At 43.1% G+C, this 21,236-nt stretch overlaps 1 protein-coding gene and 1 long non-coding RNA gene across 18 annotated transcripts in view; one reads left to right on the plus strand and one right to left on the minus strand.

Moving 5' to 3' along the window:
* LOC117962290 (voltage-gated potassium channel subunit beta-2) overlaps nt 1-16,044 on the plus strand; it is a 55,659-nt gene extending 39,615 nt beyond the window's left edge. For 12 of the 17 annotated variants that reach the window (XM_059002010.1, XM_059002006.1, XM_059002011.1 and 9 more), the window contains 14 exons: nt 4,164-4,207; nt 4,738-4,775; nt 4,965-5,044; nt 5,715-5,759; nt 5,915-5,959; nt 6,213-6,256; nt 6,447-6,533; nt 6,989-7,033; nt 9,289-9,374; nt 10,119-10,239; nt 10,331-10,425; nt 10,620-10,740; nt 12,213-12,301; nt 12,481-16,044. In XM_059002010.1, coding sequence (XP_058857993.1) covers nt 4,164-4,207; nt 4,738-4,775; nt 4,965-5,044; nt 5,715-5,759; nt 5,915-5,959; nt 6,213-6,256; nt 6,447-6,533; nt 6,989-7,033; nt 9,289-9,374; nt 10,119-10,239; nt 10,331-10,425; nt 10,620-10,740; nt 12,213-12,301; nt 12,481-12,570 — 1,030 coding nt within the window. In that variant the 3' untranslated portion in view covers nt 12,571-16,044. The remainder of the gene's footprint in view (nt 1-4,163; nt 4,208-4,737; nt 4,776-4,964; nt 5,045-5,714; nt 5,760-5,914; nt 5,960-6,212; nt 6,257-6,446; nt 6,534-6,988; nt 7,034-9,288; nt 9,375-10,118; nt 10,240-10,330; nt 10,426-10,619; nt 10,741-12,212; nt 12,302-12,480) is intronic. The other 5 variants (XM_059002012.1, XM_059002014.1, XM_059002001.1 and 2 more) reach the window with 1 other exon arrangement.
* Nucleotides 16,045-19,372: 3,328 nt separating this feature from the next.
* Nucleotides 19,373-20,769, minus strand: LOC131701825 (uncharacterized). Its single transcript, XR_009309038.1, has 3 exons — nt 20,448-20,769; nt 19,691-19,781; nt 19,373-19,481 (listed from the first exon to the last, which is right to left on the minus strand). It is a non-coding gene; the product is annotated as an uncharacterized LOC131701825 (long non-coding RNA).
* Nucleotides 20,770-21,236: the final 467 nt, after the last annotated feature.

Consider the following 21,236-nt stretch of genomic DNA (forward strand, 5'->3'; position numbering starts at 1 on the left):
TTTCTTTCTTTCTTTCTTTCTTTCTTTCTCTCTCTCTCTCTCTCTCTCTCTCTCTCTCTCTCTCTCTCTCTCTCTCTCTCTCTCTCTCTCTAGGGGAATTAAACACGGTGCATTAGGATTTTTCTTTTTTTAATACGCTATTATTTCAAATAAATTCCCAACCTTTTTTTTTGTGTGTGTGTGTGTGTGTGTGTGTGCGTGTGTGCGCTACCAGTACCTGAACGCACTTCAATCTCAACAGGTTGGGATAATTGGTCCTCCTCTGGCTTTTCTATTTATTTTCAGAGCCGTACCTCGGAGCTGTATTATATGAAAGCCCAAGCACTGTACTGCAATAGCGCGGGTATTATTTACATTTTTTTCATTACTAATTCAAAGTGGCTGGGATTTGTAATCGCCCCGTTTGCAATGGGAGAGGAACGCACTTAATAAATGGTAATACACGGGCCTGCTCTCTGAATGCAGAGTGAAACGGGATAGGCATCGCTGGGGGTTTGAAACTGTCTGGTTTTACGTTTCACCCTCTCAAGGACCTCGTCATGCTGTTGACATACCTGCGGACTCTCACTACTGGGGTACACGACACCCTTGTTACATACCCGCGCTCTCTCACTACTGGGGTACACAACACCCTCGTCGCCAGTCACATTGTGCTGTGCAGGGGACCTCAGGTTATCAATTCTGATCACCCCCAAACTCCACAGTGAGCTGAGATCCTTCTGAAACAGCTCCCTTAGCTAACAGCATTTGTTTTTTAACACCATCGTTATAAACGAAGCTGTTTACTCAAAAATCGTCATTTGCGCAGTTTTTTTCTGCATAGGGTCTAAAACGAATAAGAAACAGCTTGATATGTCATTCAAGACCCCCGAATTAAAAGTCTTAGTTGTTACTTTATTGGGTCCGTTTCTCCTTTCTTAAAAAAAAAAGATAGCTTTGAGAATTTAGCCCTAAATGCAAACAGGACCTGTTTTAGTGTGAATACCGGTTAGAGAAGGGCAGCTAAACAGTTCTGTTTTATAGTCTCAGTATTTATTCAGATCTTGTTGACGAAATATTCCTGCTTCCCTTCCCACTGTGGTCCAGTTGTTTAACCCTTACTGTCCCTCAAGGTCCTGTTCTGATTCCTATTCAAAGTCAAGCTTCCCTTGCTGCTCCACCAGCACGTCCAGTTCGTTGTCAGGCAGCGGTGTGATTTAGTGACATTTTCAACTCGACAGCTGCAAAGGAACCAGACTGACGCACTCGCATGGGGACCAGGAATACCAGGCAAGGTTTTAGTGGCCTGCCCCTCAGCATTGCGTACAATCACTTTGCTGTTTTTTTTAACAGAGCTCGTTTTATCATTTCACTCTCAATGCAGTGCAAAGAAAGAAAAGACGCTGCAGCCTGGTGCTCGGCATCACAAAACCACCACACGATTTTACAGTGTCTCCAGTGTTCCCAGTCCCAGCACCGAAATTCATCACAGACATTTAAGCAACTAAGCAATGTGTCCAGATAGCTGTTTTGAAAAAAATGTGTTTATATTGCAGGCAAAATGACCCTTCCCTCCCACCCACCTTCGCTGTAGCATCACTCTCCAGCACACAGTTAGCACCTTTGGTTTTGCTTTCCCTCGGCAGGGTACAGTTGTTTCATGCCTTGCCAGTGCGTTGGTGGATGGGGGGCAGAAAGGCAGATGCAGAGCGGCTAATGATCCTGTTTTGTTTGGCAGTGCGCAGTGGCTGAGCACCACTGTGTTTCTTTACCCACCCAGAGCATAATCCTTTACCCATTTGATAAGAGAGCTAAACGTCTTCCTAATATCCTGTGCACCGTTTTATTGAAATATTTGTTAGATTTTAAGAATAATGCAATGTCGGCAAAAGGAAGAAAATGTGTATCTAAATCTATATCTTTATTTATAATTTATTTATTTATTTATTTCTCTATAGAAGTCAAAACGAGATGCATTTTCATGACATAATTCATTGTCATTTTGGCTCTGTTCGTTTTTAATAGTTAGATAGATCCAGCTGCTCAACATGCCGTGGCAAGATCACGAGAGAGAGGGAGAGTCGCTGGTTTAAATCTTCCCTCCTAGCCTTAGATCATTTAATAATGTAATGAATATTCTCTGTTTCCACACGCAGTCTGGAAGCACACATTGGCTCCGTCACAAGACGTTAATGAGAACTTAATCCTTGCAAGGATCTCGTCTTTGTATCTGAACTGAAATCTCAGACTGGGGACACAAGTCCTGCATGCAGTATTGAGCAGCACAGGTGAAATATTTAGCAGGTACATTGTGTAGACAGATGGCTTTTTGACAGCGAAAACGTCAGGGTTCCAGCTTCCTTAACCCTGGGGCGCGTTACTCTTTCATGAGAAAGGTGCACTCCCCTTTTAAAATGTATGGGTTAAAATAAAATACTTAAGTGTCATAAACCAAGTGTTTGGTTTTTTTTAAAACAAGTGTGTCTCTGTGACAAGCTAGCTGTAGTCGGACAATTCAGAGTGCTGAGTGATGGGCAAGGTCAGAGCGAGTTTTTATATTTACATGATGCTGTGGAAACAATTCCTGACTGGGGTTGCTCACTGTGCACAGAAGATTGACCTCTTAAACAGAGGCAAAATGACACCAGAGCCATCAGCCAAGCTATAATGCTCCTACTCAGTAACCCTATCCAGCAGCCTGGCATTCAATAATTGATCACTGTGTTCTGGTCCTGCAAAGCTCAATGCTAATAATTCATATGCCTCTTATTGTGCTAGGTATTTATATTGCATTACACACATGACTGATTACTGTACTTTTCAGAATATTGCTGCTGCTGGCTATACAGCACAACAATAAATAAAAAAATAAAACAATTTCAAGTCTCACAGTTGCCGGTTTTTGTGAAGTCGGTTATGATCGCTGTTGTTACTGCATGTTAGAAACTTGTCTTGATTTCACTGGGAACTGAGCTCCCCTCGTTTGTGCACCGAGCAGGCAGAGATTAGTAAAAGGATAGCTGTGCCTCACTCTTCGATTTGAGTCTTGGGAGGGATCCGTTCACACAAGCGGGGAGCCTGTCTGTCCACTGCGGACACGGGGTCAGAAAGTCCAGCTCTCTCCCGCAGAGTAAGAGGGGCAGCTCTGAAAACGAGTGCTTGAGACCGACCTGCAATGCTAGGCTTTGCTCCTCAGCACATGGACTGTGAATCTGCAGGAGGCTGAGATTTCTACTGGAGGCTGGGGGCGTCCCTGGGGAGCTGTTTTTGTCACCGTCACTTGATATCATAATGTGCAATAAATTGGGATTATAAAAAGTAAAACTATTAGTAGGAATGTTTTCTGATTGGCTGTTTTCTCTGTGGTGTGTATTCTCTTTCTGAGATTATACTAGAGCTGATGGTCTTGCTTGCATAAATCTTACATTTTTTGCAAAACAAACAGCTGTTAGCAGTAACAGTGTTAGCAAGGAGCAGGCATGCTTGCAGCCAAACCAAATCAGGTTTGGAGTGGAAAGCCAAACATTTTCAAGCGTTTGACAAAACAGAAAAGCTTTCTAACTAAAAAATGTCATTAAAAAAGACTAAGCTGGGTCCTGAAGAAAACGACATGCCAGTGTGTCCCCAGTAAAAAAAAAAAAAAAAGGCACAGGCATTTTCTTTTTTTGTTTGGGTTTGATTCCTTCCCTCATCAAAACGAGATGATAGGATAAGTTGTTGATTCAGCTCATGCGGTCGGGCTGAACATGTTAATCTGTACTGACACCTGACAGCAGCTGACGTTTTTGGCTGCGCAGCTTTCCTTGAACAGCGAGAGATGTGAAGCAAGTAGTGCCGGGAAAAAAAAAAATTGCTAAATTAGTTTTCAGACAGTTTTTTCTAACCTTGTTGAATTTCTGGTGTTCTGACACAGCACCCACCTGTGCAGTATGTTCTGTGGATCCCTTTCACAGTATTAGCAGGTGGGTCTGTGCTGATGACGGCTCAATGCCTATAATGCTACGCAGCAACAAAACAACATAACTGTGTGATTGCAAATCTGTAGGTTAAACACAACACGGCTGAGCCAGGTGAGTGATTCTCTGCAGAGTGTCATCAAATCTGTACCCAGCCTCCAGCGTTCATTTAAGTGTTACCTCGAGTAATATCTGCGACTGAAACCCTGCTTTCTTTTCTTTCAACAGAAACCTCGGAAAATCTGGATTGAAGGTGTCCTGCCTTGGACTAGGTGAGCATATAAATACATTTAAATAAGTACATAATCAATTGCAGTACAAAAGAATGGATTTCTTATCCTTATTCCTTATTCCTTAAAGTAGTAATTGCAGCAACGCAGTGTGTCAAGATCAGGAAAAATTGACCGCGACATCTCAAATTGCGAGGGAGACACAATACACACAAAACAACAGAAGTACAGTGAGTGCTCCTGGGATTGAGCAGCACAAAGTGAACTCAGTCCGTTTCCGTTTATGTGTTTGCTACCATACTGTACACCGTGGAGTCCTCCGTCTAATTCAGCGTAGTTTCAGATCATCAGAAAAGCTACTGGGTTGTTTTAAAGCTGCTGGCAGGTGTAGTTTCTGGAATAAAGGGCACTGTATTTATGCAACGGGAAGCGTCATAGCTCCTCACGTATGAAGCACAGCTGTGCAATCTGCTGATCCCTCATTATCGCACTCCATGTGAAATGTCAGGAATTGCTGTGTTGCACAGACAGCTCGTTGTTTCCATAAATCATGCTGGATTTCTGTTTTGCAGGAACATGGGTGACCTTCGGAGGTCAGATTACTGATGAGGTAGGGGCTTCTGCTGAGCTTTTTATTTTTCTTGTAGCTTGAATATTTCTGGACATTAATAAACGTGTCCGTTTCAGCTTCAGTATTTATGAAAGATATATAGAGAGAGAGTGAGAGAGAGAGATGAAACCCTTTTTTGGTTTTATTTTTTGTTTCAGAATTTCTCATTTTTTTCTCGTGTTTTCGCAGATGGCAGAGCAGCTGATAACGCTGGCCTACGAGAACGGGATCAATCTGTTCGATACGGCGGAGGTCTACGCTGCGGGCAAGTAGGTACTTCACTGTGAGAGAGAAACACGCAGCAGGAAACGTGGAGCGCCACTGCAGTGTGCTCTGCATGAGCTCTGTGATGAGAAGTGGTGCCAGGTCTCACCCATCTGTCACCCTGCACGCTCTGCCAGGGACCCCTCGCTATCCCACGCCTTCATTTCTTCTTCATTCAATCTCATTTTCTCTCTTACTTCCCTTTTATAAGGGGCTGCACTTTTTAAAAAAAAAAAAAAAACATGTTTTAAAATTGTAAAGCAGGCATGCTTTCTTTAATGCTCTGGACTGCAAACACTTTGTCCAGGAGGAGGCCTGGAAAAATGTCAGTGCACAGGGAGGTGTCTGTGGCTGTTTCCTGTCTCCGTTCATCACCAAGTAAAAAGAGAGGCTCTGTCGCCCCCAAACCAATCCCCTGCTCTCTCACTTTCCCTTCATAAAGATGTTCTTCAGCTGGAGTGTAAGATTTCTTTTGTTTTAGTGATGTTTTGTTCCGCACCTGACTGATTTCCTGTTTCTTTGAGGTTTGGCAGCGCAGTCTTTTCATTGTGTCCCTCTTCTACAAAACCCTTTAAATTACAATTTGAAATTTTGAAACACACGTCTTGATGTTTTTTTTTGTCAGTTCAAACTTCTAAGCCTTTTGTTTGTCTATCTTTTTTTTTCTCCTTCCAGAGCAGAAGTTGTACTTGGGAATATAATAAAGAAAAAAGGATGGAGGTAATCCTTACTATCTATCTATCTATCTGTCAATATATACTGTACTTATTTTATTTCGATAGATTTTTTTTTTTTGTAAAATGTCTATGTACGCTCGTTTTTATTTGTCCTCTCTTAACGGTTTTTTTCTCTCCTTTTTGTTTTCTTTCTCGCAGGCGCTCCAGCTTGGTCATCACAACCAAAATATTCTGGGGTGGAAAGTATGTCTTTGCAAATTTAAACTTTAAGTGTGTCCGTGTATTACAAGGATACACACGCACACAAACGTGGCCATAATGTTGAGATGCATTTCACCCAGCCAACTGCATATACATACATTACACTGCGTTTTTGAAAAGGTTTATCAGATTTGCCCAAACACATAAAAAGCCTTTAAACTGTCAGATCTCTGCTGTTGTGTTTCTTGCTTTTACTGTGTCGTCTAAAATCATTTTGTTTTTTTGTTTTTTTCAGAGCAGAGACAGAAAGGGGGCTCTCGAGAAAACATATCATAGAAGGTAGGACTTGTACTGTAGGCATGCAATACTGCCCTCTCGCACTCCAGAGATTCAGCAGGTCCTTCATAATCGTCTTTGCCACTGTGAATTCCGGTGCATTTTGGATCTGACCGTGGCAGTGCACCCATACATAGGCGTGCTGGGGACACAGCGCCTTGTTGTGCTGTAATGCTGCCGTCTCCTTTTCCAGGGCTAAAGGCTTCTCTGGAGCGACTGCAGCTGGAATATGTGGACGTGGTCTTTGCGAACAGACCTGACCCCAACACGCCCATGGAAGGTAGGTGTGTCTCTTGGCTGCTTTCAGACTCTTCTCTTCATTTGAACCGATCTTAAAAAATTAACTGTCTTTGAGGTTGTCTCCGTTCTGCGGAGGGGGGTCACTTCACTGTAGATTGGCCCTGCCTCACAGCACGCTCCCTCTCTCTCTCTGTCTCTGTCTCTGATTTTCTTCTGTTCTGTTGCATCATACAGCAATACCATCACCACCCTTTCCATCGACCCATTGAGTGTCTAGACCAAGAACTCGTAATCTGAACAAATGCCACAGCTGAGGTCAAAATAAAGCAAACGAACCAAAAAAAACACACCATTGAGTTATTATGAGTGCAGTTGACTTTATCCCCTCCCCATCCCCACCCAAGCCCTTCAGTAAATGTAGTCTACAGTGTGTACTGCAATTACAGCTGCAGCTATAAACTCTGGTCTTTTTTCTAAATCTTTTCTTGTCACCAGGAGACCCATTTAGCACTCCAAAGTCAAGAACGTTCATCGTTGAAGGTACACGGACGGTACCCTCCGAGTATTGGCTATCTCTTTCCAAAAAGCATTTTATGGCATTATAACTTATTTATTTATTACTGTGCCTGTTTACCACCACCCCCCCCCCCCCTTTTTTTTGGAAACAATGAAAACCATAAAATGCTTTATAAATAAATAAGTAAATAATCTGACCTTTTTTTAAAAACATCTTGCAAGTAAAATTTTGGGGGAAAAAAAATATATATATATATAGATATATATATATATAGATAGATTATAAAATTAAACAGAGACCTGATCATTCATTTTCATTTTTTCATGCACATTATTTTTACTCTCTTCCTTCCAAACTGAGCATGTTATATACTTACAGATTTATTCTGTTCTATTTTTTTTTTTTTTTTTTTATACTATGGGTACGTTTGATTTTCTTTGTGCTTCCAGGTTAATTGCTGCGCTATGATTCAGACCTCATTGACTGTATCAACTTCCCAAACCAATGTGTGTCTATTAAAATGATCATCAATGCCTTAGCCTTACTAAACCTACAGTGGAACCGGGGAAAGCAAACCGCTCCCCTGCCTCTAAAACATGCTAATGAATTACTATTAAAAATGAAAACACATCAAACAAGCTTTACGTAGTGAAGCATGGTAATGAATCTGAGCTGGAGAGGAGGAATTGCTTATTTCAGTGCTTGGACTGCAGTCGCTTCTGAATCATACCCTGCCCTGTCATTGTAGACGATCCCTTTGCTACGATTCTGTCTGAATTTGGAAGCACTACTACCCCCACTCCCCCAGCATAACACCAGCATGCTTCCTGCTGATGGGACTGGCTTAGCGTTGACATTCATGGATGTAAAATAAAGTGCTGCAGAGCTCAAACTGGGGGGTTCCTTGACAGAGTTTTCTTAGATAAAATAGCAACACGGTTAGCAATGTTATTGTAGCCTGCCAAAATGTTTTACTCATGTGCTTGTACTTCTGCTCTAAAGAACCTCTTTGCACAAGTTGCACTGGGACATAAAGTAGTACAGATGGAAGGACAAAATAGATAGCATGCAACTTTAAATGTATTAAAAATATGATTCATTTTTGTAATGCAAATATAAAAAAACTGATCAGTTTATCACTGGTCCCAATACCCAGATATATCTAGTCTAGATCCAGTTAGCCCAGCACTAGAATGCCAACGCCTGTGTTCCCCAGCACTACCCTCTATACCACACTCCACCCTCTCTCCAATACTTCCCATATAATTGAATGGCTGGCCTTGTTTACTCGCTACAATTTTTTTTGCAAGATGAAAGCTCCCTGTGCATGCTCACCTGTCTCTGCTCTGCCCCTGTCGGAGTGTGTCTGTGTGCGTGCTCACCTGTCTCTGCTCTGCCCCTGTCAGAGTGTGTCTGTGTGCGTGCTCACCTGTCTCTGCTCTGCCCCTGTCGGAGTGTGTCTGTGTGCATGCTCACCTGTCTGTGCTCTGCCCCTGTCGGAGTGTATCTGTGTGCGTGTTCACCTGTCTCTGCTCTGCCCCTGTCGGAGTGTGTCTGTGTGCATGCTCACCTGTCTCTGCTCTGCCCCTGTCGGAGTGTGTCTGTGTGCGTGCTCACCTGTCTGTGCTCTGCCCCTGTCGGAGTGTATCTGTGTGCGTGTTCACCTGTCTCTGCTCTGCCCCTGTCGGAGTGTGTCTGTGTGCATGCTCACCTGTCTCTGCTCTGCCCCTGTTGGAGTGGTTCTGAACTTTCTCTTTTTTTTTTTTTCCTCCTTTCTATGGCCTGTGTCTGTGCAGCAGAAATCACATCTTGCATGGTTTTAGACCGGGCTGATGGGCTTTTAAACAGGGGCTGGATACTGGGTTTCTTAAAACATGCCTAGAATTATAAATATCCATTTATGCAATCCAGTGTCAATTAATTGATTTTGTAAAGTAATTACATATTGGTCAGTGCTATAATAGTGCTATAGAATTTCTTTCTGTGTACATTTTATTTTGGGGGTAAAATATTTCAGTTGTTTCCCTCTCCTGCCCTTAGGGTACCACAGCTGAAACACTTGAATTATATATTTTTGCATTCAGATCGATCACTAGAGGTGCTGGGAACCCGAGTGCCCCAAATTCACAAAGCAAAAACAGAGCGCATTGAACGCTGAGATGCAGTTTCATAGCCCTCTCTACACTCTACAAACCTGCTTTGAGACTGTCTGCTTCCTATTAAACCCTCCTCTCTCTCCTCTCTCTCTCTCTCTCTCTCTCTCTCTCTCTCTCTCCAGAAACGGTCCGAGCCATGACGCACGTCATAAACCAGGGGATGGCCATGTACTGGGGCACTTCCCGCTGGAGTTCCATGGAGATTATGGCAAGTTACTCAACGCTGCTTTCAATACCCGGATTACATCTACATCCTGCACTGCGTACACTCACAAAGCATCAATCCGCACCACAGCTCACCGTATAGCAGCATCTACGTGCAAACACCCAGCGATCAGCAGCTGTGCCATGCTGCTCTTAAAACAAGACCAAGTCTGACCCAGATGCTGCTGCGTAGCAGAGTTCACAGCAGGGCATGTAGAAATAAACCCCCAAGCAGACTTGACAGTTTGTGGTTCTCCATTACAACAGTGTTTTTTTTAACCTTTGAGAATTGCTATGGTTTATGATTTTTTTGAAATTCTATGTCTGGCTGAATTGCTGTCATAGTTTGGGGTGGGGGGGGGGGGTGGGGGTATCGTTATGTTACAAGCAAGCTGTCGGGTAACTTGATCTTGCTCATTAGAATGCAGAAGTTGTGCGATTACCATCTAGTGTTTACCAGGCAAGGAGAACACAGAGTTCAGATCCCAGCTGAGGAAAATGCCTGGTTGTGTCTGATAGGAAGTCACTGTTACCAAGAAAGCACATGTAAAAAATGTATTTGTAAAACACTGCAGAAAAAAAAAAAAAAAAATCCAGTGTCTCATGCATGGACACAATCTAAAAATGAATAAATAAATCTGTCTATCGAAGCCAAGTTCAATATGCAACAAAAATTCAAAGAACATTGTTGTTGGAATGTTTGATCTCCAGCGGTTCTCGGCGCCCTCGCTCACTCTTTCTCCTGCAGGAGGCGTACTCCGTGGCCCGGCAGTTCAACCAGATCCCTCCGATCTGCGAGCAGGCGGAGTACCACATGTTCCAGAGGGAGAAGGTGGAGGTGCAGCTTCCGGAGCTCTTCCATAAGATAGGTACGGACACACAGCACCACCTGCAGGTGCAACAGCAAAAAAGGCAACAGCACAATTCTTGTGGGGGATTAAATCCGCTCTCTCCTCCCAGGTGTGGGCGCTATGACGTGGTCTCCGCTGGCCTGTGGGATCATATCAGGGAAATACGACAGCGGGGTCCCCCCTTATTCTAGAGCGTCGCTCAAGGTAACCCAGTGGGGGGCCCACTTTTGTAATGCTCTGAACTGCAGCAAATTGAAATACCCCAGCTGCTGTTTGAAACATTACAAACTGGGCCCACGCTGACGTTTTCAATACTTTTTACAGACTACCAGGTTCCCAGGTACTGTCACAGTTCCATGTAAAGGCTGAGCTGTGCGTGTGCTGTGTGTGTTTGGCAGGGGTACCAGTGGTTGAAAGACAAGATCCTGAGCGAGGAAGGTCGACGTCAGCAGGCGAAGTTGAAAGAGCTGCAGGCAATCGCAGAGAGGCTGGGCTGCACGCTCCCGCAGCTGGCTATCGGTACACGTAACTCTGCCGCTCTCTCTCTTTCTGTCTGTCTGTCCGTCCGTCCCTCTCTCACTCTCACTTTTTTTTTGTGTGTGTGTGTGTTCCTGGTTCGAGGGACCAGTGACAGCGAGCTGCAGCCAAGTTCAACGCAGGTTAAATACCTGAGATAAATATCCGTTAAGCTGATTGGTTTCACTTTTGGATTGAAAATTAATACATACACATACATAAATAGGAAATCCTTATTACAAAATAACTTTTGCAGTCCGCCTCCAGCTCTAGTTTCTATTTGGATTGTATTAGCGAGTGCTCGCGTTAAGGAACAGTGCAACCTGAAGAAATGTCTTTACTCTTGAACCTGCTTCACTGCGTGATGTGGACTGTGGTCCACTGAGAGCTAGAGACCACCGAACCCAGGTCCACTCGGTGCCACCTCGTCCACAAATCGTGGGTGTCTGTAAAACCTGTACAGAGATGTAAAAGCTAACATGTAGCAGGGTGGCAGCCTGACACCTAACACAAGAAACATTTTAAAATGCAAACATAAATCATCTTGTGTTTCTGTTAGGTGCAGGGCACAAATCATTTACAAGCTGACATATTGATATTCCCTAGATAACTTATTTATCACGCCCACGGAATACTCATTTGTGCAAATCATTTGGTGGTGCTAGTTTGCTGATACGACTTGGCTTTTAAATAACAGCTTTAAACTAAAAAAATCTGCCTCTGGTTTAGAATTAATATTCACAGCGCTTTCCAGGGCGACAGATTTTGAAATTATATTTCACACTGCATTTGCAGGAATACCATTAACCAACCCGTGACCGTAATTCATTCTGCCACTTTGACAACAATGTTTAAGCGAAGTTCAGAAATGCTGTCTTTTTAATAACGTTGGCGTTAATTTGATTTTTTTTTTTCGTTGTTGCCTTTTTAAAACATGGCCTTCATTTATATCACATCCCTGAGACTAGCCACTTAATGGAGAACAGCCACAGAATTGTACTGCAGGCTCTCATAACCCAGTCCGGTCTATAGACCAGATCTCAGAAGCTATGCAGAGCTGGGCCTGGTCAGTGATTGGATGGGAGACTGCCAAAGAACAGTAGGTGCTTTGGTGTAGGGTACACTGTGCACAGTGTGCAGAGGCGTTGTGCTTTAGGAAGAGCAGTGTGTTTCCGTTGAAATATTTAAGGCCCTTTCTACCGGACTTTAGCCATCGCATTAAATAACATAGTAAAAATAATTACACAGTGTGCTGCCTTGACTAGTTTCTAATTGACTTCTGCTCTTAGACGACCAGCTTTCCAACGTTTTGGCATGATAAATATGCATTTCTCAATAATAATAATAATAATAATTTAAAATTTAAAATTAAAGTTACAAAAAAAATAAAAAATCTTCCACTGGAGTGAAAAGTCGTGCATCTCGATGCTCGCTCCTGTGATGGCTGTGATTAAACGATGTGCCATTTCTTGCAGCGTGGTGTCTACGGAACGAAGGTGTTAGTTCAGTCCTGCTGGGGGCTTCCAATACAGAGCAGCTGATGGAGAACATCGGAGCAATACAGGTCAGTGCTGCCTGATCAGGCTTCTCCTGCTCTCCTCTGCAGGACTGCAGGGTCCCTGTGCGCTACTGGAAATGCACCGTGTGTTATGCTCACGTCTATACAGGAACAAGCCTGGGTGCTGATTCGGGACTCCTCTTGAGAAAGGCTTGTAATTTGTGTTTTTTTTTTTTGCTTTTCAGGTTCTTCCGAAGTTATCTTCTTCCATTGTGCATGAAGTGGATAGCATTCTGGGCAACAAGCCGTACAGCAAAAAGGACTACCGGTCCTAATGTGCTGCGGAGCAGAGCGGAGCGCCCCCCGCTGGACTCAAACTGTACTTCTTCTCTAACCTTTGCCTGTTCCTCTTATTGCTTGAGCATTTACCGAATCGGAAACTGAAGTGTGGAATCGGCAAATAAAATAAAATGCACTGGAGAGAATCATTTAAAAAAGGATCACAATGGAATGCAGAGGGGGGTGAGGGGGGGGGTATGCGCTTTTAGAGATATTATTTACAAGAAGAAAAAGAAAAGCACACGCGCGCTCGCTTGGCAGACTCTATGAATTCCGTTTACTTTTTTTGATTTTCATTTTTTTAATGAATCTACATAGAAATGACAACACAAGGACAATTAAGACAAGTTTACCTTGACTTGTAAAATGATGTTTCAGCTTTACACATGCTTCCTTCATTTTAAATCAAACCCCAAATCCTTTTTTTCAATATGAATGAATAAATAAAACACGTAAATGATAGAACTGAGTCTGTATATAACAGACGTGGGTGACTTTTCCTCATTCTGGGGGATCAGTTGCCCCACAATTGAAACATTTCAGCGGCAGTGTGATCTGCAGTGTTGTTTTGGGACTCATTGCTAGTCTCAAAGTAACTCCACCTTTAAGACTTAACGGTGCAGCATCTCCGTTTCCAAGATTTCACTCGTGTGTGTTCAATTCCTCTGTCCTCCAGACTCCCTCGCAGTGACGCTCGTTTCTTGGGAAGGGTAGGGCGTTCCGTTTTCATTACCGCTCCCAAGATCAACGCTGCAAACCTGTCTCTCTGTCATGTGGCTGAAGCCAAAGATTTTCAACAGCTTTCAGTAGGACTGATGTTTTACCCCAATATTGAAAGAAAAAAAAAAGTCATTTTCCAGCCCGATCCTTAAACCTGCATAATCTGTAACCCTCACAAACGTATGTTCTGCACAGTGTCACTTATCAATAGAAAAGTCTAGGCTGTTATACCACTGTAAGCACTTTTGCGTTGATCCGCCTTAAATCAAGCAGTAATACTGCATGCGATCTGATCAAACCCCTGTCCAAACTCAATCAGACATTCCTCCAGCAGACTCATGGGTGATGGCCTTTTTTGTCGTCCCCCCTCATTCCTCGTCCTGTTAATGATATGCATCGCTGATAAAAGTTTTAGCAGGGACTGAACAGACGGATTCAATCAGTCATATACAGTAGCGTGCTGCTAGTGAACCTGCAGATTTCAGATTTTCACATTCGCTCATCCCAAGGATTGCTCTGAAATAGTTTGCTTACAAGGGGCTCGGTTTGTATTTTATTGCAACTCCAGTGAAAGCCTGTTTTAATATATATATTATTGAAATGGTCTTGCCCCAGCGTTACTCTGAATCTAACAGAGCCTCAGCGTTCAGTGGCTATGGCATTTCCAACAGGTTATCATCCTGCGTTTATTTTCCATGCTGTGAAAGGTGTTCTGGATTGAACTGCGGTACAAGGTGGCAGCACTTTAGACTGTAATGTTTAAAAAAAAAAAAAATGCATGTAGGACAATGCAGAGCCGGTCTACTGTATACTTTGAGTGGAATCCAAAGGATAAAAAAATGAATTTAAAAAAAGCCATCTCTGGCACAATCATATGGACAGTAGGAGTTACTGCATTAAAAAATATATATTTCTACAGTGGATGTGCGATTTTCTTGTTGTAAGTAGCATTTGAGATATGTAGTTACCCAATTATTAATAATAATAATAATAATAATAATAATAATAATAATAATAATAATAATAAAGGAATGTGAAGCATGGTACCATATGAAGCTCAAAAGCGTTTTTAAACACAACAGAAACATGTGCTTAATTTGCTGAACTATGCTTGAGTATTGTAACTATAGTAACCAGGGTCTGTGTATGTATGTCGATCCTGCACATGGTAATGAACAATGACTATTATAATCACTTTTATTAGAGATTGATTATTCTTTATGCCTGTCAAGACTAGAAACTCCGTGTACAGTATTTTCTCTGGTATACCGAACCGCAAAAGAGAAATCTGAGTTTGAAGTGATGAAATCACAAAAAGAAGTTAGCACTTATATACAGTATGCAATTATCTATCTATCTATCTATCTATCTATCTATCTATCTATATATATATATATATATAGTGTTTTATAGTGGCCACACCTTGAAACTGTTGTACTGTACTGTTGAGACAGCTGAGTCAATTGGAGCTGAAATGTAAAACAAATGACATCATTATTTATTTAATTAGAAGTCCTTGCAGCTCAAATGAGCGTTGAATGATGGCCAGGATGGCTGTGCACTGTTACGTGTAAGCTGCTACAGCATGGTACTGAAGCAGGGTGTATGTTTTGGTGCTGTCACACAGCAGCCCATGCACCACTCCATAGTTTAGATAGCGGAGTCTGTCCTGCCATGTACAGTATTAGGGTTACTAGAGCACCCCTCTCAAACCAAAGACCACTGCAGTTCATTTTCATTATGGAAAGCCCCGCAGCATGCCAGCACAGACGTGTCCTAAACAGCTTTCCCCTGACGCCCCCAGAGCAAGCAACGCTGCAAACCGGGACTGCTTTTGTAGTGTACAGAAAAGCTTGAAGACAAGTCCGTGAAATAATACAACGTTTCACAACCCCGTACAACACTGCAGTGCACCACAGCAAATCCCACAGACCCCAGAGAATATAACCTGCCTTGCGGTTCTGTCAAACCATCCCAATGCCTTTCTAGTGAGTCTCCAGATCTGCATCCACCAGCAGTGTTTGAATACAGGGCAGGCATGCAGGCAGTGTGTTGCCACAGTGCTTGGTGAAACAAATATTCAGGTTCATGTTTTCTCCAATCTGTAAAACGCACTGGGTGCTGGCATGAAACTGCAGTTCAGGATTTGGGAGCTGTACACTAATAATGGGCGGCCAGCTACAGCAGTAGTGTCTAGATATAAGGGACAGCACAGCAGGCAACACTGCTCCCAGTAAAGCGGTGCTCTCGCAGTTAAAAACGGTTTTATTAACTACAATGGCTGCATCACGTGATGTTATGCTACAAATTTAAAACACCTGTACTGTGCTTCTGAAGAGCAGGTTGTGATATCGTTCTGAGGAATAATTGCGTATGTTAACATGTTTTTACAAAAGAAGGCCGCTAGTGTGTGTTAAACCTTTCTATTTTGAATGATAAACCAGAGGAGAGTGGCCCCTCTGAGAAGTTACATGACAAGAATAATGACGATATTCGGCTGTGAAATGTAAGCCCACTGTGACGCTTTCATCGTCAGAGCAGTTCTGTGTGTATATACTTTGACCTGTGTGTATATATATATGAATGGCTGTGATCACTCCTGCATCATTGATTGATTTTTATTTTATTTTTTTCATTGGCAGGCATTTGCTAACTGCATCGTGCTTCTGAATGTGAATTCAGGACTGACGATATGCACAGCTTCTGTATTTATGAAATGACAATAAATAAATGAAATCATATTAAACATCCTGCCTGGTATTGTGAGTTTCTCATTACCCTACACTAATTGCAATAAGAGAGAGATAGATAGATAGGTCGATCACTGTTAAAATGGAAGTGTGTATTAATAATATGAAGAGGAATAGCAGGATTGATATGCCGACTCACACACCTATTTCTTGAACTTATCCTTTAGGCTGCTACGCTACCAAAGTACCAGGGGAGGAAGCTGCTGACGTCAGTGCGAAACGCGTATCTCTGTTACGTATGCATAGGAGACTATTTTAATCAAAAGCTATTTCTACTTGGGGAGGGGGGTTTTCAGGAATTTTGTAATGCAGAAAAAATTATAATAATAAATTGATATATATATTTTACATAAAATGGAATCGCAAAAAAAGGGATTTGAACTTCAGAAGCGATGCACCGCATTGCAAAAATGATCCCTCGCCGATGCCATTGCGCCACGAGTGCAGAACACACATTGACAGCAATTTCATTCTCTCTGTTCTTAAACTGCTTTTGAGAACCGGCGCTTACCGAGTTACTTGAATTGCACTATTATTATTATAGGGATCCTTTTCCAAATAACAAAACCAATCTGTTAACACGACTTCAGCATCCATGATAGTTCAAATGAAAAAGGTGGTTGCATGCAATTCCAAATGCATGTAGGAGTCACCCACCCAGGACACTGAACAAGTTAAAAAGTCGCTCGAGAGCGTGTCGGCGCGGTTGGCTTAGCGGACTGAGCACAGCTTCCCGTGCTTTGCCTGTGTGGAGCTGCGGTCCGCTCAGCCTCACCTCTCTGTCCGCGGGTTCGCGTCCAGCATTCTGTTCCAATACCTGCGGGAGACAGGCGTGAGTTTCTCGGGCTCTGTACTCTACCGCGTCGGCGTTTTGGGGTATCGCCGTTTTTAGGCGGTACCTCGAAACAGGGCAAAGGGGTGGGTTCACTTTACTGACATTACTAATTGTAAAAACGGGGCCCTTTTACCTCCGAAAGAAACCCCCTCAAACCCCCAAGCGGCGTGTTTCAGTGGATGCAGTGCCAGCACTGACCAGCCCAGCGCTGTTCCTCCTACCTGTAGGTATACCTGCGCTCGAACCGCAGGTGCAGCGTACACTGACCACGCCCCTTCAAGGTGACATCCCCCGCTGGCCACGCCCCGCACAGGTAGATCGGAAAGATGGCGGCCGGGGTAACACGGTGAGTTTGAGCTCCGTAGCTCTCTCGTGGTTTTGAATGATTTTTATTTTCGTTTGGAATAGGTCACACAGAGAGAGACTTGCTTGTGCTGTACCGCGTTTCTGTTTCTAGATTCCTATGTTTAGAAATAAACATGTACAACAAAACACTGGGGCTGAATTTCAAAGCGACTCAAGTGTGAATTGATCACGTTTTTCAAATAAATTCAAAATTGGTAGATACACTTCTTCACTTTCTTTAAATGCCTTTTAATATCTTTCTAGTTTTGTTATTTGGAAAAAAAAGTGGTATTAAAATAACTGTGAGTTAATGAGCAGAAACTACAAATAAACAGGTGGATTATGAGTCGTTTCCTGCAGGTTTAATCAATGATTTTTATTGTAGTTTTGTGAAAAGTTGCTACAAACCGGCCTGGAAAATGCGTTTGCTCAGTTCAGAAAAACACACTCTTAACAATTAACCAAACCGCCGAGTTTGTGCGCATTTACTCTAGCCGTGTGTTAAACCCACGCTGTTTTGTTAGAGGAATGAACTCTCTTTTAGTGTATGGAAAGTGATTCGCTTCTCATCATCGTTTTGGGTGCATATTCAGCGACGGTAATAAGACTCATTTCAGGTGTTCATTTGAACAGTCTGGTAGTTTTTTCTCACTGGGTTTTTGTCTAAGGAACATGAGGCGCTGTGAATTGTGAACTGTTGCTGGTGCGCTGCAGTCCTGAATCGACACACGGATTTTGGTGATCTCCGCGCAGGTCCTGGTAAGTCATGTTTAGTTTGGTCTCCTTTCAGGTGCGCTGAGCCCAAACCTCTACTGTAGCAGGAGAGTTCGCGCATGCGTTCTGTACAGAACCACAGCTAGGGGTTCCGAATAAGGCTTTTGGAAAGACGTTTGAAATTCAAAACGATTCGCATTAATCCTGCAAAAATGATGACTTGTAACTGTCAATTCCGTGTGTTTGTTTTCCAGTTCCCAGATGCCTCGGCGGACTGCACACTGAACAGCCTGTCTGGTGTTTGTCAGGGTAAGCGCCCTTTCATTTGAATCTGCTCCGCAGTGTACCCTCGCTAGCAACGCAGGCAGGCAGGGTTGTTTTTGATTACATCTGTATTTGTGTGCATGATCTGTAAATGCTGCTGTTTTTCAGAATTCACTCTCTTCTTTCACACGCAGTCGGTGCGTTCGCTCCTGCACGTCACAGTATTTATCAGACCTGTGACACATACAGTAAACCACAGCGGCGCTGCAATTTGAACAGCTTTATTCAGCTGACAAAATTACATGTTACTCACAAGCAGCACTTTGAACAGTCTTGCTTGATACAGTGATATCTCTTCTGTCCGGATAAATGTGCACGGTGTATTGATAATCGGTATATTTGGGTTCAGTTTGTATTGTGAATGCTGTGCTATACAAGCGACTCTGTTGTTGTTTTTTCTAAATTTCAGTAACTCGTTTTTTGTTGTGCTCTTTCAGGAAACCGATTGACGGCAGATTGACTCACTTATGGATACCGCACCCGGGAATGTGATTGCATTGCTCTGTCGTTGTCTTTCATGCTATTAAATGTTTTCTTGTATACCTCCTGCTTTGCCCGATTTCTTCTTACTGCCCATCTGAGGTTTTCGTCAGGTCAATTCTCCCCAGCAGTCTCTAACAAACCATGCGATGGATGTTTCTCTGGCGCGCTTGTCTGCTAGGGGAAACGCCATCACATGGTCTGTTGGGCACTGCAGATCTAGACCCTGCTTCAGCGGGGCAAAATTTTCCCGCCAAAACACTTAACCCTTTCCTCAAAAAAGGGAATACAATAGTACTGGACTCCACCGTGTCTCATTGGTTTAATCCCTCTACAGATCCAAACAAACACCAGTGGGGAAAACGTTGTCCCCCACAGACTATGTGATGGAGTGTCCCATCGCATGGTTTGTGTTTAGAGACTGCTAGGAGAGAGAAACACACACAAATAATCTACAATACAATCTTTATTTAAATGAACAATAGAAAAGGGCTGGTTCGTGAAAGGAGCCCGCGCACCGATCTGCTGTCCCGAGACTCCAAAAGCTGCCAGAGGTTTTATAGGAACGATACTGCAGAACTGGGAGTGTGAATCCTGAAAAGAAAATGAAAACGATATAAACCACAACGAAACATACTATAAACCATGCGAGGGTACACTGCGAAGCAGATTCAAATGAAAGGGCACTTAGCCTGACAAACACCAGACAGGCTGTGCATTCCGCCGAGGCATCTGGGAACTGGAAAACAAACACACGGAATTGACAGTTACAGGTCATCGTTTGTGCAGGATTAATGCGAATCGTTTTGAATTTCAAACGTCTTTCCAAAAGCCTTATTCGGAACCCCTAGCTGTGGTTCTGTACAGAACGCATGCGCGAACTCTCCTGCTACAGTAGAGGTTTGGGCTCAGCGCACCTGAAAGGAGACCAAACTAAACATGACTTACCAGGACCTGCGCGGAGATCACCAAAATCCGTGTGTCGATCCAGGACTGCAGCGCACCAGCAACAGCTCACAATTCACAGCGCCTCATGTTCCTTAGACAAAAACCCAGAGAGAAGAAAATACCAGACTGTTCAAATGAACACCTGAAATGAGTCTTATTAGCGTCGCTGAATATGCACCCAAAACGATGATGAGAAGCGAATCACTTTCCATACACTAAAGAGAGTTCATTCCTCTAACGAAACAGCGTGGGTTTAACACACGGTTTAGAGTAAATGCGCACAAACTCGGCGGTTTGGTTAATTGTTAAGAGTGTGTTTTTCTGAACTGAACAAAATCATTTTTCAGGCCGGTTTGTAGCAACTTTTCACAAAACTACAATAAAAATCATTGCTGAAACCTGCAGGAAACGACTCATAATCCACCTGTTTCTTTGTAGTTTCTGCTCATAACTCACAGTTATTTTAATACCACTTTTTTTTCCAAATTACAAAACTAGAAAGATATTAAAAGGCATTTAAAGAAAGTGAAGAAGTGTATCTACCAGTTTGGAATTTATTTGAAAAACGTAATCAATTCACACTTGAGTCGCTTTGAAATTCAGCCCCAGTGTTTTGTTGTACATGTTTATTTCTAAACATACGAATCTAGAAACAGAAACGCGGTACAGCACAAGCAAGTCTCTCTCTGTGTGACCTATTCCAAACGAAAATAAAAATCATTCAAAACCACGAGAGAGCTACGGAGCTCAAACTCACCGTGTTACCCCGGCCGCCATCTTTCCGATCTACCTGTGCGGGGCGTGGCCAGCGGGGGATGTCACCTTGAAGGGGCGTGGTCAGTGTACGCTGCACCTGCGGTTCGAGCGCAGGTATACCTACAGGTAGGAGGAACAGCGCTGGGCTGGTCAGTGCTGGCACTGCATCCACTGAAACACGCCGCTTGGGGGTTTGAGGGGGTTTCTTTCGGAGGTAAAAGGGCCCCGTTTTTACAATTAGTAATGTCAGTAAAGTGAACCCACCCCTTTGCCCTGTTTCGAGGTACCATTATTATTAGTAATCAATATATATTTACAAATACACCGCTTTTCACCCGTGGCATGGCGCCTTCCCCCCAGAGGCGAGTCGAGTATTTCACTGCCTTTAAACTACGAGTTCAACTTTTATTTATAAAACTACTTCAATAAAAAAAAAAAAAACTACATTTACCAAATAAACTGCAATTCTCCCACCAAGTGCCAGCTGCAGCACTTTGATACCCACCCGCGTCATATGAAGTTGCGTACAGTATATTAGTTTTGTGTAATTCATGTTGTCAGCCTAATTTATTCCACGAGAGGGCGCTAAATACCCCGGCATTAAATTCAGTAATTTTAGTTTAGCAGCGTGAGCTCGTGCTAGGGAATGTCCATACCGAGTGTCATCACAATCGGATGCGGAGTTGAAAGGCGCGCTCTGTGTAAAGTAACGCTGTCATAATGACCGCATTGATCTGCAGCAGCTGCACGGATTACAAATAGTAAAGGAAAAGACACAGTCCACGTCCTT

The sequence above is a fragment of the Acipenser ruthenus genome, chromosome 27 (genome assembly GCF_902713425.1).
Source record: "Acipenser ruthenus chromosome 27, fAciRut3.2 maternal haplotype, whole genome shotgun sequence".
NCBI classification, from domain to species: domain Eukaryota; kingdom Metazoa; phylum Chordata; class Actinopteri; order Acipenseriformes; family Acipenseridae; genus Acipenser; species Acipenser ruthenus.